This window comes from Schistocerca nitens, chromosome 11 (assembly GCF_023898315.1).
Source record: "Schistocerca nitens isolate TAMUIC-IGC-003100 chromosome 11, iqSchNite1.1, whole genome shotgun sequence".
NCBI lineage: Eukaryota > Metazoa > Arthropoda > Insecta > Orthoptera > Acrididae > Schistocerca > Schistocerca nitens.
The window spans coordinates 174830979-174850674 of record NC_064624.1 but is presented as its reverse complement, the minus strand read 5'-3'; the positions used below and the strand labels follow the sequence as shown (position 1 = coordinate 174850674).

Below are 19696 nucleotides of genomic sequence, written 5' to 3'. Positions count from 1 at the left end.
GTTTTGAATAGAATTGGGGAGAACAGGAGTTTGTGGCACAACTTGACAAGAAAAGGGACCGGTTGGTAGGACATGTTCTGAGGCATGAAGGGATCACAAATTTAGCATTGGAGGGCAGCGTGGAGGGTAAAAATCGTAGAGGGAGACCAAGAGATGAATAGACTAAGCAAATTCAGAAGGATGTACGTTGCAGTAAGTACTGGGAGATGAAGAAGCTTGCACGGGATAGAGTAGCATGGAGAGCTGCATCAAACCAGTCTCAGGACTGAAGACAACAACAACAACAACAACACACAAGTCCCAAACTTTTAAAAAACACAACATTATTGTTAACTGCCAAAAAATAATATGCATTGTAAGTTAAGTCTGTAAATAATACTGAAGTATAATAGCAGAAGGGCTGTAGTGTTAAGTGAGAGAGAAAAGGTGAGATACTCTACTTCTACAATGTAACAGAGCACAGGACGCGAGTGTTCAGAGACAGCCGTACAATCAGTCTGACCTCTTGTTCTCTACATACATAAATGACTTGACGAGTAGCGTGAGCTGCAGACTGCAACAGTAGCAAGATGCTGTACTGTACGGCAAAGTGTTGTCATCGTGTGACCGGAGGGGAGTACAGAATGACAGAATACCTATTGGGCACGATGAATGGTAGCTTCCTCTGAAGTACAAAAATGTAACTTAATGCAGACGAGTAGGTAATCACTCAGCAAAGGAAAGTTGCTCGCGTATCATGTCATTTCTGGAAACCCAGAATCTACTCTGTAGGAATCAACACGGATTCCGGAAACAGCGATCGTGTGAGACCCAACTCCCTTTATTTGTTCACGAGACCCAGAAAATATTAGATACAGGCTCTCAGGTAGATGTCATTTTCCTCGACTTCCGGAAGGTGTTCGATACAGTTCCGCACTGTCGCCTGATAAAGTAAGAGCCTACGGAATATCAGACCAGCTGTGTGGCTGGATTGAAGAGTTTTCAGCAAACAGAACACAGCATGTTGTTCTCAATGGAGAGACGTCTGCAGACGTTAATGTAACCCCTGGCGTGCCACAGGGGAGTGTTATGGGCCCATTCCTTTTCACAATATATATAAATGACCTTATAGATAGTGTCGGAAGTTCCGTGCGGCTTTTCGCGGATGATGCTGTAGTATACAGAGAAGTTGCAGCATTAGGAAATTGCAGCGAAATGCAGGAAGATCTGCAGCGGATAGGCACTTGGTGCAGGGAGTGGCAACTGACCCTTAACATAGAAAAATGTAATGTATTGCGAATACATAAAAAGAAGAATCCTTTATTGTACGATTATATATAGCGGCACAAACACTGGTAGCAGTTACTTCTGTAAAATATCTGGGAGTGTGCGTACGGAACAATTTGAAGTGGAATGATCGTATAAAATTAATTGTTGGTAAGGCGGGTACCAGGTTGAAATTCATTGGGAGAGTCCTTAGAAAATTTAGTCCATCAGCAAAGGAGGTGGCTTACAAAACACTCGTTCGACCTATACTCGAGTATTGCGCATCAGTGTGGGATCCGTACCAGGTCGGGTTGACAGAGGAGATAGAGAAGATCCAAAGAAGAGTGGCGCGTTTCGTCACAGGCTTATTTGGTAACCGTGATAGCGTTACGGAGATGTTTAACAAACTCGAGTGGCAGACTCTGCAAGAGAGACGCTCTGCATCGCGGTGTAGCTTTCTCGCCAGGTTTCGAGAGGGTGCGTTTCTGGATGAGGTATCGAATATATTGCTTCCCCCTACTTATACCTCCCGAGGAGATCACGAATGTAATATTAGAGAGATTCGAGCACGCACGGAGGCTTTCCGGCAGTCGTTCTTCGCGCAAACCGTAAGCGACTGAAACAGGAAAGGGAGGTAATGACAGTGGCACGTAAAGTGCCCTCCGCCACACACCGTTGGGTGGCTTGCGGAGTATAAATGTAGATGTAGATGTAGATGCCTCTTAAAACACAGAACACTTCAGCTACCTCTGTCACAGGCACACCCGCCAAACGAGCACCAACAATTCGCCCACATTCAAATTCACTTAGCTCTGATATAACAAACCCAAAACTACACGAAACACTGTTCTGATCCCAACTGATACGTACAACTTATTGAGGAGATTTCGCAGGTGCTGTTCGTCACCAAATACAATAGTGCAACCTGGAAATTTGGGTAGCATCTGCATATGTAATATATTACTTGTTTGATACTGTCAGTTTTTACATGCATTAGTTATATTCTATTTGTCCCTGGATATGGTGAAATGACTTTACATTGGTGTGATGCAATCTTAATTCTAATTCAGTTATGCTCAAGCATAAATTTCTCACAGTGTTTCTATATTTTTTGTCCAAACCCTATTCATTTTATTTCCACAATTTATACAGTACAAAACATTGACTTTTACATTTATAGTAATGAGAAATAGTATTTACTAACAAACTTGGCAATGCTTCACAACTGCTACATACAAGATATTCAAAAAGAGGGAACAGATTTCAAACATTTATTGCTTCAAACTACAAATGATAGAAACACAACTCTAGTGTTCCCGGAAAATTTTTATGCATTCGATGTGAGCACCATCTGTTAAATGACAAATAACAAAACGGCCCATTTCCTGATACACAAAAAAGCAGCCGATCTCTCGTCATCGAATTCCCAGCTTCAACAGTGCAATGCTGCAGCCTTTCGAGGGTGTCATGTACAGGGGGGATAAAAATGCCGTCTTGTACATAACTCAGCAGATAAAAGTCACAAGCAGTGAGATCTGGAGACCTGGGAGGCCACCAGCGATGAAGTTCATCTTCTGCTGCTCCTCTTCCAACCTGACATCCTGGAACGGTGTCATTCAGGTAACATCAGACACACTTAGAGAAATGAAGCGAAGCACCATCTTGCACGAAGATGAAGTCGTCTGAATCATCTTAAAGTTGAGGAATAACCAGTTTTGAAGCATGTCTGAATAGGTTAGTCCTGTCAGAGTTTTCGCCAGCAAGAAGAAAGCAAGAGCACCAATGGTACTGTGGTTGGAATGTCTACCCGGACTGATCAAATTTTAAACTGTTGTCTGTCAAAGAACGTTGAAATTCCGGTGTTACTTTTATAATTTGGAAAATATACGAGGGCAGTTCAATAAGTAATGCAACACATTTTTTTTCTGAAACAGGGGTTGTTTTATTCAGCATTGAAATACACCAGGTTATTCCCCAATCTTTTAGCTACACAACACTATTTTTCAACGTAATCTCCATTCAATGCTACGGCCTTACGCCACCTTGAAATGAGGGCCTGTATGCCTGCACGGTACCATTCCACTGGTCGGTGTCGGAGCCAACGTCGTACTGCATCAATAACTTCTTCATCATCCGCGTAGTGCGTCCCACGGATTGCGTCCTTCATTGGGCCAAACATATGGAAATCCGACGGTGCGAGATCGGGGCTGTAGGGTGCACGAGGAAGAACAGTCCACTGAAGTTTTGTGAGCTCCTCTCGGGTGCGAAGACTTGTGTGAGGTTTTGCGTTGTCATGAAGAAGGAGAAGTTCGTTCAGATTTTTGTGCCTACGAACACGCTGAAGTCGTTTCTTCAATTTCTGAAGAGTAGCACAATACACTTCAGAGTTGATCGTTTGACCACGGGGAAGGACATCGAACAGAATAACCCCTTCAGCGTCCCAGAAGACTGTAACCGTGACTTTACCGGCTGAGGGTATGGCTTTAAACATTTTCTGGGTAGGGGAGTGGGTGTGGCGCCACTCCATCGATTGCCGTTTTGTTTCAGGTTCGAAGTCATGAACCCATGTTTCATCGCCTGTAACAATCTTTGACAAGAAATTGTCACCCTCAGCCACATGACGAGCAAGCAATTCTGCACAGATGGTTCTCCTTTGCTCTTTATGGTGTTCGGTTAGACAACGAGGGACCCAGCGGGAACAAACCTTTGAATATCCCAACTGGTGAACAATTGTGACAGCACTACCAACAGAGATGTCAAGTTGAGCACCGAGTTGTTTGACGGTGATCCGTCGATCATCTCGAACGAGTGTGTTCGCACGCTCCGCCATTGCAGGAGTCACAGCTGTGCACGGCCGGCCCGCACGCGGGAGATCAGACAGTCTCGCTCGACCTTGCGGCGATGATGACACACGCTTTGCCCAACGACTCACCATGCTTTTGTCGACTGCCAGATCACCGTAGACATTCTGTAAGCGCCTACGAATATCTGAGATGCCCTGGTTTTCCGCCAAAAGGAACTCGATCACTGCCCGTTGTTTGCAACGCACATCCGTTACAGACGCCATTTTAACAGCTCCGTACAGCACTGCCACCTGTCGGAAGTCAATGAAACTATACGAGACGAAGCGGGAATGTTTGAAAATATTCCACAAGAAATTTCCGGTTTTTTCAACCAAAATTGGCCGAGAAAAAAAATGTGTTGCATTACTTATTGAACTGCCCTCGTAAATGTGCTGAAGTCACTTCAAATGAGGAAAATGCATGGTGCACGGGACATGAGAGAAACCTCTCCAGCTGCTGGATCTGTGAGGATAGTAGCTTCAATGACAGTATTTTGCATAATACACACATCAAAAGAAGTACTGCGACACCTCGGTTCCGAGAGCTCCGGAACCTGTATAGAAAATTGGAATAGAGATCAGCATAAACATCATACCTGCCCTTTTTACTGCTCATTAAAACCATACATTGCATGTTGTACCACCATACAGCGAGACCTTCAGGGCTGGTGGTCCACATTACTGAACACACCAGTACATCTAATACCTAGTAGAACATCCTCTTGCATTGATGCACACCTGTATTCATTGTGGCATACTATCCACAAGTTCATCAAGGCACTGTCAGTACATATTGTCCCACTCCTCAAATGGCAATTCGGCATAGATCCCTCAGAGTAGTTGGTGGGTCACGTTGTCCATAAACAACCATTTTTAATATATCCCAGGCATGTTCAATAGGGTTCACGTCTGGACAACATGCTGGCCACTCTAGTCGAGCGATGCCGTTATCCTGAAGGAAGTCATTCACAAGATGTGCACGATGGGGGCACGAACCGTCATCTGTAAAGACGAATGCCTCGCCAATATGCTGCCGATACGGCTGCACTATCGGTCGGCAGTCGGAGGATGACATTCATCTATCGTACAGCCGTTACGGCACCTTCCGTGACCACCAGCAGCGTACGTCGGCCCCACATAATGCCACCCCAAAACAGCAGGGAACCTCCACCTTGGTGCACTACTGGACAGTGTGTCTAAGGCATTCAGCCTGACAGGTTGCCTCCAAACACATCTCTGAAAATTGACTGGTTGAAGGCATATGCGACACTCATCAGTGAAGAGAATGTCTTGCCAATCCTGGCATGTTGTCGAGCCCGTTGCACAGTGTCGTGGTTGCAAAGATGGACCTCGCCACAGACGTCGGGTGTGAAATTGCGCACCATGAAGCCTATTGTCCACAGTTTGGCCATCTAGGCACGGATGAACTACAGACAACAGGAGCCGTGTACCTACTTCCAGGAACTGATCGGCTGTCGGACTCCCTCCGTCTAACAGGTGTTGCTCGTGCACGGTTGTTTACGTCTTCGGGCGGGTTTAGTGACATCTCTCAACAGTCAAAGGGATGGGTCTGTGATACAGTATCCACAGTCAACATCTGGGAACCGCGGTGATGCAAAACTTTTTTTGATGTGTTTATTAATTTGCCAACAGGTACGAATACAATGTTTTTGGACGATTCACCTTCCATTGTAGTAGTATTCTAATTATACGACAATAAGCCATCAACATTACTTCCATATTTTCTGTTGAAACCAACTGCGAGGAAGAAAACAAAACAGCACATTCTTGAGAACACTATTTTTGTTTAAAATTATATATAAAGAGGAAGAATATTGCTGTATCCCGATACTAGTGCAGGCAAGTGTGGGTGCGCCGAGTGTAATGTCAGCGCGAGTGAGCCCTCGAATTAACTGGCAACCGTGTCAGCGCAGGCCGGTCACTAGAAGACACCTGTACGAAGCGTGCACACGGCACGTTCTCCACCTCACCGTCTGACATCGACTTACGCCTGTACACGAGTGGAGCAGGGTCGATTCACTCTCACTGCGTTCTTTTAGCTCATACTACTAAAATAAGTTGTGCATCGCTTACACTGCCCTTCAGTAGGATTCACTTGTCTCATTACATGTGGAGTCACGAGAGGCTTATTTCTGTTATTGTTCAGAGGTTTATGAATAAAGTCATATTTGTGTTACTTGGCTCTGTTTCATATATTACTTAGTTACTACAAATATATTTGAGAGATACCATTGGTGTAACAGTTCAAATTCCCTGCTATTGTAGTTGAAACTGACTGCAGGTTAAGTTCACAGAACTGCACATTTTCACAGCACAGCGCAAAACAGCACTGCACTTCTTCAAACTTTGTTTTAACACAAAACTTGTAAACTGTCATTTAAAAAATACCAGATCTGTTCGATAAATTCCGGAACATTCGTAATTACCCACGAATGGCATCTCGAGTGAAATATGGTTGGCATCCCTGCACACGCCTGTGTTTAATGTTTAAGTTTCACTGTTGTATGTCTGTCAGTGTTCAGTGCTTTATTGAGCAGAAAGTTGTGTCACACAGTTTGAGAATTTCAAGATGCCTCGGCTAGAGGAGCAATGCGTCTGCATTACACTTTGCTTGAAATTCAAAGAAACCTTTACTGAGAGACACCAAATTATGTAGGAAAGTTACAGTGACGAGTGCTTGAGCCATACCCCGTGTTACGAATTGTTCACACAGTTTAAAAATGGTCTCATGACCTCATTCCAGGCATCTTTCAACATCTAGTGACTATGATCGTGTCAGCATTGTCATTGTGAATTTGTGTCACAGGGACAAACTGTCAATCGACAGTGCTATTCAGAAGTGTTGCAATGCCCGAGATAAAATGTGAGAAGAAAATGGCCTGAAATATGGTGAGACAATCACAGGCTCTTGCATCACGATTATGCACTCGCTCATCGATCCCTGTTGGTGCGTGACTATCGCACAAAATATGAAATCACTGCGCTGTCTCATTGTCCGTACTGTCGAGACGTGGAACCAGCAGACATCCGGCAGGAGGCGCAGCAAGACTGCAAGAGGAAATGCCACGGGTGTATCAATTGTGGAGGAGAGTATTTCGAAGGAGACCGTGCACAACAAGTGAAATGCAAGTGCGGAAAAAATTTTGTGCACAAAGTTCCAGAACTTTTTGAGCAGGCCTTGTAAATAGCCTATGTCAGTGGTTTAAAACTATGAAGTAAACTGGTCAAGCATCTCGAAATTTTTGGCAGTAATGTTAAACAATGAATTCTTTACATGGTTGTATAGATACATCTTGAACACGTAAGTAAAAATTATATGATACATATACAGTAAATTAGTATTCCTTCATCTGCATAAAATACCACATGTTATAACATAAGATTTTGTATCCTCATTGCTGTTTTGTATTTGATCTTCTCTCTTTATCCCAGTTAAAACTTTATTCTTTTAACATTTGCCAATTTCTGTAGAGCAACTGACTCCATAGGTGCAGATGACTGCCTTTCTATAGGGCCTGCTGCAATATGAAGTATTGAGATTGTCCATACAAATGTTGCACAACTTTGTTAGTAGATGTAGATGCTACTTATTTTAGAGGCATATGAACTTATCACACATGTTGGGGGATTTCCTAGAAAATTTCAAAATTCACAAAACTGAGGAGTGTTTCAAAAATTTCTTTTATTTCCTCTCCGTCTGTCCTAGGTTTAGCTGTTGTTGCTGTCAAAATGAAGCTATCTCAGGAAAGTGAGTTTGTTAATTATCTAGCAATTCTTGATAGAAAGAATATGAATGGCATTTTGTGAGAAAAAAGGTTTTGTCACAGATAAAGTTTGATGAACTTGAAGAAAAACATTCAAAGGTCACAAGTTTCAGAGAACTTTGCGACAAACTGGACCTCAATGTCCACGGATACCATTGCGCCAGAGCTATGTTTGTTACAATAACTAGCTGTGCACTCTTTTAAAACAGTAGAAGTAATTCTGAAAAATGTTGTATTGGCAGTATGACGTTTTAAGAGGTTAATATGCACTTGCAGCAAAATAATTTTAAAGTTTTGCATTGGGTGCTGGGGTCATCAATGAAATAGCCGATGTGGGGAATTGGGCCTAGAATTGTAGTTTTAATTATACAAGGGTTGGAACTTAAATAGTGGCAACTATTTATTCACTACTGATACAAAAGAGTTACATGTTTGCACCTGTTACTGTCCTTCAAAGTAGTCACCAGTGTTGTATAGAACCCATTGCCACCGATGTTGAAGGCACAGTATGCCGTTAGCAGAGCCTGTTCTGTTGATAGTTTGAATGGAGCGGTCTAAACTTATGGCGATTCTATTATACGACTGTGATGGTGTCATCCTAACACACTACGTTTCTCCACGGCAGACCGTCAAGACACTGTTCGTTTTTGGAGTATTACCTGCAACCAGCTTTGCAAAAGAAGCGGTGGCACTTTCTGTGCAAACCACCCATCATTTTGCACAACAATGCGCGGGCGCATACAGTGCAAGCTGCGGCTGCTCTCTTCGGTCGACGGCACTGGGAACTACTGTACTATGTACCGTACTTCCCAGACTTGAGTCCTTCTGACTTTGATTTGATTACGAAGATGAAGGAACCACTTCGTGGCATTTGCTTCAGAACTGTTCCAGAGATTCGACAGGCAGTAGACTGCTCCATTCGCACCATAAACAAAACAGGCTCTGCTAACGGTATACTACACCTATCACATCGCTGGCACAAGTTCTACACAATGCTGGTGGCTACTTTGAAGGACAGTAACAGGTGCAAACACGTAACTCTTTTGTATCGGTTGTGAATACATAATTGCCACTCTTTAAGTTCCAACCCTCATATATTTACCTATCACAACTGCATTCTGAAGTTCAACATTAACCTTCATGCTAAACTCGACGAGAGATTCCAGACACCCACGACACATAAGTTTTGAATGTCGCTGCGCTGTTGTCAGTATCACAGTGCAGAGAATAAGATGCCAACCTGAATGCTCAATGGCAGCAGATACCAGTGAAGTTACCACTCACATTACACGACCAACTTGCGCAAACTATAGTTCCATCATTCGGCTCGGCAGCTGAGCATTTGCAGTTAGACTACTTGTACCACATTACTTCTATCAACTGTTGTAAAGATCTCAGCTTTTTCATCTATGTGTATAGAAACTGAGTAATAATATCTACATCAGTAAACAGCTAAGGCGATGCACAATCCGAGTTGCAGGATGCTCGTCAACCAAGTTTCCAGGCAACAAAAATTTGAATTTTTCAATATGTCAAACAATTATTGAATTAATTTAAAAATTTAAAATGCTGTCAGAATCTATTCTGTTGTACCTCCAATCCAATTGCTAGGTGACTTTCTGTGACTTGCAAAATAATTCCATTCTGCCATCACCAGACAATTTCTCTGATGCACAAATCGAGAAAAAATTTTTGCATTGGGTACTGGAGTCATCAATGAAATAGCAGATGTCGGAAGTCTAAGCACACAGTGTTTTTACATATTTGATCAGCTCCTTGATAGAAAGATCAACAGCAACTGCATCATGTCACAGTCATTGACAATGTAAAAACTCATGAGTCTTACTTTTTGAAATCTTTGATTTTGAGGAAAATAGACAACAAATGGATGAAACTTCCTGTGTTGGAGTGAGACTCGAACTCGGGACCTCTGCCTTCCACAGGCATGTGCTCTACCGACTGAACTACCCGAGCATGACTCACATCCCATCCTTACAACTTCCGCCAGTACCTCATCTCCTACCTTCCGACTTTCCAGTCCCGAGTTCAAGTCTCGGTCCGACACACAGTTTTAATCTGCCAGGAAGTGTCACACATCAGTGCACACTCTGCCGCAGGGTGAAAATCTCATTCTGGAACAAATGGCTCGATTGGCACTTGACTATTTTTCCCCATGGAAACCTTGCACTGCATTGTGAATAATAAATGAATAATTTTTAGCAAAATCCATCTCATTTTCCTTCAGATCAAATTCAATTGCTTTACAATGCACACTTTTATTTTAGGTTACGTAATGATGCCATGACAGACTTCAAATTTTTATTCCCACTTCTTCAGTAAGCTCACCCGTGCCATTTGCTTCGTGTCCAGATGGTCCCAGTTGCTATGGATTCGCTACTTATATACCATGTGTCATTCTATATGCAACAGCTAGTAACTGCAGAGGCTGTACCTCCTGGCCCAGACACTTTCCACGACGATGTAGCATGCATTCTTTAAACTTCATACCGTGAACTGCCATGTTGAGGAAGCTCAAGCAATTACCACAAATTGTCACAGATACGAAAGAAGAGAACACAATCCTTTCTACTGTGTGAATGCGATTCAGTGAAACGTTTGATGTGGGACATGTTGCCCCATCTCATTGGAAGAAGCTCTTTTCTTTTTCACTGTCAGTTAACTGCGCTCGGAATTATTACAAAATTATGGTGTATGAACTTGGGTATTGGCAGTCCACTCAAAAAATGTCTCGCACTATACAATCACCAGAACTTCGTCAAATGGACGTTGGTATGTCTCGTGAGGATTCATCACCATCCAGCACCTGGTATCCTGCCAAATAATATAACTTGGTAAACGGAACCATTCTTTGTCTGACACGAAATATGCCATCGGGTCTAGCTGTCCACCCACAATGTTTCAAGAAATTAGTTGAAATAATCACTTTGCCTTTATCTATCTACCTCCTCAAGTTATTGTACAGTCTTAGGGATGGTATGGTTTCAATTTTAATCCTGAAGAATTTTATGTCAAATGGTGCACTCAACACCAGAGTGATCGGATAAATTAAGAACTGATTTTTTTGAGGTGGCAGAAACTCTTTCGAACATCAGTAATGGCCAGTGGAGTCATAAAGGAAGGTTGCCTATTTTGTTTTGCCTTTGAAACTGATCCGATTTTTAACTAAATCACGTATGCTATTCTTTGTTGAGATACCAGCGTTCAGAATTTTTCTACGGATACATTGTGCGTTTCTTCAAACAACTGAGAACAAATGTAGAGCTCAACTACAGCTATCCTTACCTGAAATGAATAAAGCTTTTAACGTATTTACAGCTGCACTCACAATATTGCACTGACACACAACCATCTGACGAATGGCAGAATCAATAACAACACACTGTCTACATCACCTGTATAGTCGCACCAGTTGTATGAGTGTCTTTCATAAACATTGTTGGGTTTTGCTGTGAGTTACGTTTAATGTTGCTCTCTCCAAGCACACATGTGCATGTGTGTGTGTTCCACATCTCCTCTTAAACCACTGGACAAATTTCAAGGAAATCCTAAACTGTCGGACAACAATCGCTGTGGACATAAGAACCACCTAACATAGACAAGTAGAAACAATGTCAAACACAGCAATGCTTAAAAACTGCCACGTCCTGCATGATGTTTTAATTTGTTACTTCTCTACCACTAAATTTATTCGCAATAAATTTTGCTGACAGTATTGACATATGCCACTGAATGTACCTACAGAAACACATCATTGTACGACACACAGTTCACGAGAGATGATGTTATAAATACTGATATCTGTGAAAAAACGTCGCATCATGCACAAAGTTTTAATATCTTTATTCTTTACTACTAAGAAACTCCTACAGTTGAGTCAACTTCAGGAAATATCTGACATCTGGCATTGTTTTTTATAGCTTTTGACTGCGTAGCTATGAAGAGCCAACAACAAAATTATATTCTACATTATGCATATTTATCTGTACGACTGTCATAATTTCAATGGAACTTTCACAAACACACGGAAATGAAATTTTTTCGATATTACCTTACAGTCCCAGTTGATTACTTTTTGTTTTCGCGCCTAACAGATTATTCGTGGGTAATGTTGGGTTTGTCATCCAGTGCAGTAAAAAATCTAAAATTAGTGTTCACAATAATCACACACACAGTAAGGTAATCTGATAATCTTAACTAATTTATGTGAAATATTTTAGCATTAATAATTTTCCATACTGACTTCTTACCTTTCTCTGATTCTTGCGCTTTGTAATTTCACCTTCATTCCAACTCGGAATGTTCAGGCTGGGAATTGCAGTCGGTACTAATTTCTTTCTCGAGGGTAATCTGAGAAGTTCGTTTCTCAAAGCTCGTACGTAGTCCTCCGGCCGAAAATGAAGCGAGCAGACTCTCCCACCTTTCACGTTCACTCTGCCTGCACGTTTGCACCTGGCAATCCACTCACACCTCAAATACTCGTCTTCGGGAAAAGAATGCCACACGACACCCGGCATCTTTCGGGCATTAGTATCACACTGGAACACTGCACATTTATACTGGCGGGAGGACGGACTCCGGGACAGTCGGGGGCCGAGAGGTCGGCCAGGCGGAGGCGAGGAGCCGATGCCGTTGCAGAAGCCACTGACCCTTCTCGGGACTCCGGACTCACTGGCGGAGGCAGTATTATTGTTCTTCTGCTGCAATAAACAACAGATTGTCACCATTAACAAACTCCTGTGCTAAATTTAACATTCACATCTTAACACTAGCAATAACATAAGGGGTGGGAGTACTTATACCCATCTTTTGTAAATGTTACAAGCTAGTCATAAACCTTACATTTTAAAATGTTGATTGAAATATTTATTGTTTTAATGAGAACTTCTACCACATTTTTAATTGCTTTAATTTTTTCAGTCAAACTGAATCTAAAAATTCAAATCTAACTTGTGTGTTGTAGATGTGTCTTTTCACAAAAAAATATATTTTCAGTATTTTCATGTGTTCTATTTAGACATTAGTATCTCTTTAAACAATGATTAATGGAAAATCTCATATGAAGACTACCTTCTCTACCCAGCGGTTCCTACCCCTGTAACCGACCCCGCTGCAAAACCTGCCCCGTGCATCCCCCCCACAACCACCTACTCCAGCCCCGCTACTGGTAAAACATATACAATTCGAGGCAGGGCCAAGTGTGAAACTACACGTCATTTATCAGCTGACATGCCTGCACTGCACAGCCTTTTACATCGGCATGACGACAACTAAACTGGCTGAGCGCACGAACGGACACAGACGAACTGTCCGCCTAGGAGATGTCCGATACCCAGCAGCGGAGCATGCCCTCCGGCATAATTCTGGGGGCCTAGGAACCTTCTACACCGTATGTGCCATTTGGCTTCTCCCACCCGACACCAGTCCCTCTGAACTGCGGAGATGGGAACCTGCACTCCGACACATCCTTTCATCCCGCCATCCCCCTGGACTGAACCTACGTTAAACCGACCTCACTCCCATTTACTTTTCAGTCTTCTCCTCTTTCCCTTTCCTCTGTAGCCATTCATGCATCTTTTCATCCTACATAGTTGTGTTTATCTTTATATTATATATCTCTTTACTTCTGTATGCATCCTCTTTGGTTTGATGCTGGCACAGTACTTACAGTAGAATATTTTTGGCTTCCCTCTGACAACCATGCCTCCATCCTTGCTACCCTCCCTGTTTTCCTTTCCCTGTTGCTTCATAACCTGGGTTGTGAGTAACTGAATTCACTTTCCCTTCTTCCCTTCTTCCCTTTCTTTCCCCTCTCTCCTCCCTGATGAAGGAACATTTGTTCCGAAAGCTAGGAACGTAAATTTACGGTTCCGTTTTTTGTGTATCTATCGGCTGTACTGAGCTGAGGTAAGTACTGGCCAGCCCCTCTATCTCTTTGTTAGTATTTATCTCTTTAAACAGCATGTTATTAATAAAAGTAAAAATCAACTAACGAAAATGGTTTAATTTTGTTGTGATGACTGTAAAGTAATCCCCCCCCCCCTTCCCCCATTGGCATTGCTAAGACAGTGCTAAAAGCTGTTTTGAGACACTATGCCCTATTTACACACCAGTAAATCTATAAAATATTGCTATTCATAAAAGTGAAAAACAACTAATGAAATTTATTTTAATTTTTTGCTTGGGCACAAAGTACACTACTGTTGGTAGTGTGTGTTACGTAAAACACATTGGTATAGCTACAGTCAAACACACACAGCAGTTGTAACCAAAAGGGGAGAGAGACCAAGTACAGAGCGATTCAGAGAATGAGAAAGTTTGAAATTTGTGTTGACTGGGCAATTGCAAACACTGAGTAACAAATAAAAATCAGCTCACACCAACTTGCCATTTACTTAACACCAATAACCCTCGCCCTTACCACCACATCCACAACCACCACCAGTGACTATTTAATGAATGAAACTCCAGTGTATAAAACAAAATCAGATGTCTGAGTACTTTACAAATGAGTAAATATGTTATATATTTGATGTTAAGCAGGAAAAGTTTAGAAAATATCTGAAACTAAATTTAAATTTGTTGGAAGTCATTCAAGTGCTCTAATGAATGGATTATAGCCAGGGTAATTTGCACCCCATTTTAGGTACAAGCTAGTTTTTTCGTGGTTCTCTGTGTTTATGATGTCATATCTGCTTAACTGTACATCATACAAAGCCATAATTTAGCAGGTACTTTCAGTGTATTGTTAATGATGTATGAAAAACATTTTGCAAACTGAATTAGTGGTAAAAAAGAAATAATAAAATGTCATGCACGATGTGACAGTTTAATACGAGAACAGTGAAAATGTACTAAGTGATATACTTTTTTAATCATTTTGTAGTGAGTGTCAGCAAGAAAAAGTTTCGTAAGGATTTGAAATCGTGTGTAAAGTTTGTTGGTAGTAGCTAAATGCTCTCATTCTTGAAAAATGGGTGAATGAAGTCCACGTATTTCCACAACACAGTTGTGCTGCCTCAAGATATACACATAGTTTCTCACTGTAATATTTGTTTTACTGTGTTAAACTTCTTAACGAAAGATCGAATCTGAAGTCAAATTTTTATAGCCCCCTGAATGCTGTTAGATAGGAACCTTGCAGCTAGAATTGAGCTATGGATTAGGTGTTATTAATGTCGATGGATATCTGGAAGTGTGTGCAGTGGGCTTTTGTCCTGAAAGAGTGAGTAACAGTGTGGAGGCTGCGCATAGCGACTTTCTCAATCATTTTAATTTAAGATGCCCCAATCACTTCAATCCGTCACCTTTAAATTTACACAGGTCAAGTGTTAGGGAAATACTGGTACAGGACTTACATTATGTCACATGGCAGTTTATCCCCAAACTGCCCCACAACCTATTTTGCCAGCTAATATGCACGTCCCAATAGTCAGTACAGTCAACTCTTTAATTCTGCATCATAACTACAGACAGTAAGCAGCAATGCCAATGACAGTACAGCTAATTACTTCTTCTCATACTTTCTACATCTACATCTACATTTATACTCTGCAAGCCACCCAACGGTGTGTGGCGGAGGGCACTTTACGTGTCACTGTCATTACCTCCCTTTTCGGTTCCAGTCGCGTACGGTTCGTGGGAAGAACAACTGTCTGAAAGCCTCCGTGCGTGCTCGAATCTCTCTAATTTTACATTCGTGATCTCCTCAGGAGGTATAAGTAGGGGGAAGCAATATATTCGATACCTCATCCAGAAACGCACCCTCTCGAAACCTGGCGAGCAAGCTACACCGCGATGCAGAGCGCCTCTCTTGCAGAGTCTGCCACTTGAGTTTGCTAAACATCTCCGTAACGCTATCAAGGTTACCAAATAACCCTGTGACAAAACGCGCCACTCTTCTTTGGATCTTCTCTATCTCCTCCGTCAACCCGATCTGGTACGGATCACACACTGACGAGCAATACTCGAGTGTAGGTCAAACGAGTGTTTTGTAAGCCACCTCCTTTGTTGATGGACTACATTTTCTAAGGACTCTCCCAATGAATCTCAACCTGGTACACGCCTTAGCAACAATTAATTTTATACGATCATTCCACTTCAAATTGTTCCGTACGCACACTCCCAGATATTTTACAGAAGTAACTGCTACCAGTGTTTGTTCCGCTATCATATAATCGTACAATAAAGGATCCTTCTTTCTATGTATTCGCAATACATTACATTTGTCTGTGTTAAGGGTCAGTTGCCACTCCCTGCACCAAGTGCCTATCCGCTGCAGATCTTCCTGCGTTTTGCTACAATTTTCTAATGCTGCAACTTCTCTGTATACTACAGCATCATCCGCAAAAAGCCGCACGGAACTTCAGACACTATCTACTAGGTCATTTATATATATTGTGAAAAGCAATGGTCCCATTAACACTCCCCTGTGGCACACCACCGGCTACTTTAACTTTCATGTTATTACGAATATTTTTTCCTTGTCCACATATACACCCTGTTCTCTTGAGTGCCGTTAGGTGGGCACCCTGCAATTGAAAACAGGTTGCTGTGGCCTGGCTTAGTCGCAATGCCAAATACAAGCATTACAAAATTTTTGTCACAGGAAATATTAACCTGGTAATAACAGTGAAGAGAAAAAAGTGTGATTTGTTTCCTAACTGTGTTAATATCAATGAATTTCTAGTGCTTAAATGAAACACCAACCAGGATGGAAGCATGCCTTGACAAATAAGCAATGTGTGTATAAATTAAGTAGGATGTGACACCATCAAACTACGAATATCTGACCCTGACAGCATATCGCTCGAAGTTGGAAAACCTGCCTACTGATAATTCCAAGATGTTGACTACATACATAATTGTCAATGAAGAGAATGCTGAAAGAATGAAAAATGATGTTAAACTGAGTTGTCCAATATACTAACCACTGAGAAAGATAGTAATGAATCCTCCTCCACTTTCCTTTCCATCATGAAACATACACTAGCCAATAACTGCCCTCTTGTTTCTAAAAGATGCAACATTGGTAATAGTCACAAACTACAACATACAAAAAATAGTATGCACTGCAACACAGTAAAGTCATGATATTTTATTCATGCTGAAGGAAATAACTGCTAACAGTTGTGAGGACAAGAACAATATAAGCTTAAGAAAAACCTATATATCCAAAACTAAAGCAGCACAATTAAACCTAATGAGGAGTACCTACATTTTAAATCCTAAAAATAAATGTAACACAGACTGGAATGTGGTAAAAAGTGAAATAAACATGGGAAAGGAGGAAATCAGTATCTCAATTAACTATAAGACCCTCAACGAATATTTCATTAATTCTGATAGTTCCCTTGTATCACAAAATGGTGATTCATCTGATGTGGGGGCATTCCTTTCAAAATCACAGTAAAACACAAGATTACTTGGAGAAGAATTACTGCTACAGCCTTTATTTACTCAGTAAACGCACTGAACAGCTCCAGAACAGAGGACTGACATCGGCTCAGCAACTATATTCTAAAATGTATAATCACGGAAATTAGAATGTCAATGCACTATCTTGAAAATAAAATTATTTATGGTAGTACTTTCCCCAAATGCCTTAAAATTACAGTTACACTTCCAAAATACAAATCGGTGACAGTGACGTACCAGATAACTATAGATCAATATCAATTGTCCCTATAATATCTAAAATCACAGACAGCTGCACATATGCATAACTTTAACTCATTGGCTTGCCGCCTCACAACCGGCCATGTTTCAAGTTCATTATCACAATGCTGTGGTTTCTTCTCTGTTAATAGACGGCATGACTTGTTATATACCATTTGAACGATGAGAACTCGAGCTACTTAGTAACACACTCGATGTCTCTTGGTATTTTGCTAGTTACAAGCTTGCCTATATTTTTTCGGGTATCCCACACCAACAGAAACTTCTAAAACTCTATTATCTTCACTCCTCATCACTTCAATAAATAGTAAGGGTAGATTTACGAGAATTCCTATCAAAAAAATTATATAAGTTTCATATAAGTGTGAGACAAAATATGCTAATTTTCTAAATTTTAATAGCAAATATAGGGTCGACTATGGATAAAAATATTAGTGTAATTGACTACGCCAATTGAATGGTAAACATGCTGCAAAGTTAAACGCGTCTTAGTACCTAAACCTGCCAAACACAACGCCTTGTTGGATTTCTTCTTCTAACAGCTCAGTTTATATAGAAATAACATCCAGATATGCAGTAACATACTGCCAAACAATTACACAGTAAGTAGTAGGGGATGCTTAAATTTAAGGTTATGCTTTACGTTATTAACTTCATACTACAATATAATTGTAGAGGAACATTAATGAGTACCTTTGTTGTTTTTCTGACCATTAAATTTTCCCGGGGGATAGCCCGTTTCCATTTTTTCTAATAATCTTCTTTCCGTTGGAAACGAAGAAACTTACACTTTGGTGCCTGTAGGGTAATTGCCTTTACACCCGCTTACACAATATCTGTACGCAATTTTATATCTCAGAAACACAAATAAGTATTATGCGGACACTATATTGTGGCAGTTTTCGGTGTGAAGTATTTTGAAATTTTGTTTCGTAAGATACTGGTAAATGTCGTGCCCGAACTACCACTGCCAACCGCTGACCGCAGCATACAACTGCGCTATAGCCGCTACTAAAGGCTTTGTGTACTCCAATTTTCTTTGTGTTGTGGATTGCTAGATTTTTTTTACCCCATTTTCAAATGACTGGGGAGACTAATACTAGTGCATATAGGGATTCTAATGCGACTCGCATCACAATAAAAGCAATCAGGCCGGTAGTACACTATCATATTTCTTTGTCAAAGTTGATATGCCGGAGAAATTTGATGGTGCATTGCGGAACTTGTCAAATGTCGCATGTCGTCAAATAAAAATGATCAAATCTAGAGCCTCGCCGTAGATTAACCATTAAAGTCGTTCTTCTTCTGTTCACTGCACTGTGGATTGTGGAATGTAACCGGTTGGAGCGCTAGCGTCGCTATAGCTATTTGATGTCTCTGTAGTATGTCTTGTCATATAGGCCCGTCCACACGCAACGATCTGTTTGCGCACATCACTTCTGCGCAGACAGATCGTTGCTTGTGGACAGAAGATTTTTCACCAACCTGAGGTGTGTGCACACCTGGAAGTTGGAGGTTCGAGCGAAACCTCTTAAATCTGTCTGTTCAAACCACATCTGCGCAGACAAGTTGGGGCGTGTGGACAGGATATTGCCCCAAATCTGGCACGGAACAGCTATTGGCTCAGTCTAGTGTCTGTATTTGTGCGCCGAGGACATTAAAATGGCTGATACTCGTCAGTTTTCTCGAAAGTTTGTTAGTGAATTCACTGAAATATATAGAAAACACCCATGTTTGTGGAAGATTAAAAGTAAAGAATATGATGACCGCGACAAAAAGACAGCACTATACAATGCTCTAATTGAAAAATTGCGGGCAGTTGACGCCTCGGCAAACAGAGAAACAGTAATAAAAAAATAAATTCGTTGCGAACTGTTTACCGAAAAGAGTTATCCAAAGATCAGAAATCTAGAAGATCTGGTGTAGGAGTCGATCAAGTATACCAGCCAACGTTATGGTATTTTGATCTGCTTGGCTCTCTTCAGGTTCGCCCTGCAAATCTCGCAGTAAATTTACGTGAGAAAACTGCTTTCGCTTTAGCAGCCACTGTCTACACCATTTTGACCGCTTTCTCTGTTTCCTTTGGTCTGAATGTTTTTTGCAACACAAGTTGCGAACACAGACCACA

At 41.4% G+C, this 19696-nt stretch overlaps 1 protein-coding gene across 1 annotated transcript in view; it reads right to left on the bottom strand.

Moving 5' to 3' along the window:
* Window positions 1–19696, bottom strand: part of LOC126213321 (peroxynitrite isomerase THAP4-like) — a 257176-nt gene that overhangs the window by 160702 nt on the left and 76778 nt on the right. The window contains exon 3 of the mRNA XM_049941013.1: window positions 12141–12590. Coding sequence (XP_049796970.1) covers window positions 12141–12178 — 38 coding nt within the window. The 5' untranslated portion in view covers window positions 12179–12590. The remainder of the gene's footprint in view (window positions 1–12140; window positions 12591–19696) is intronic.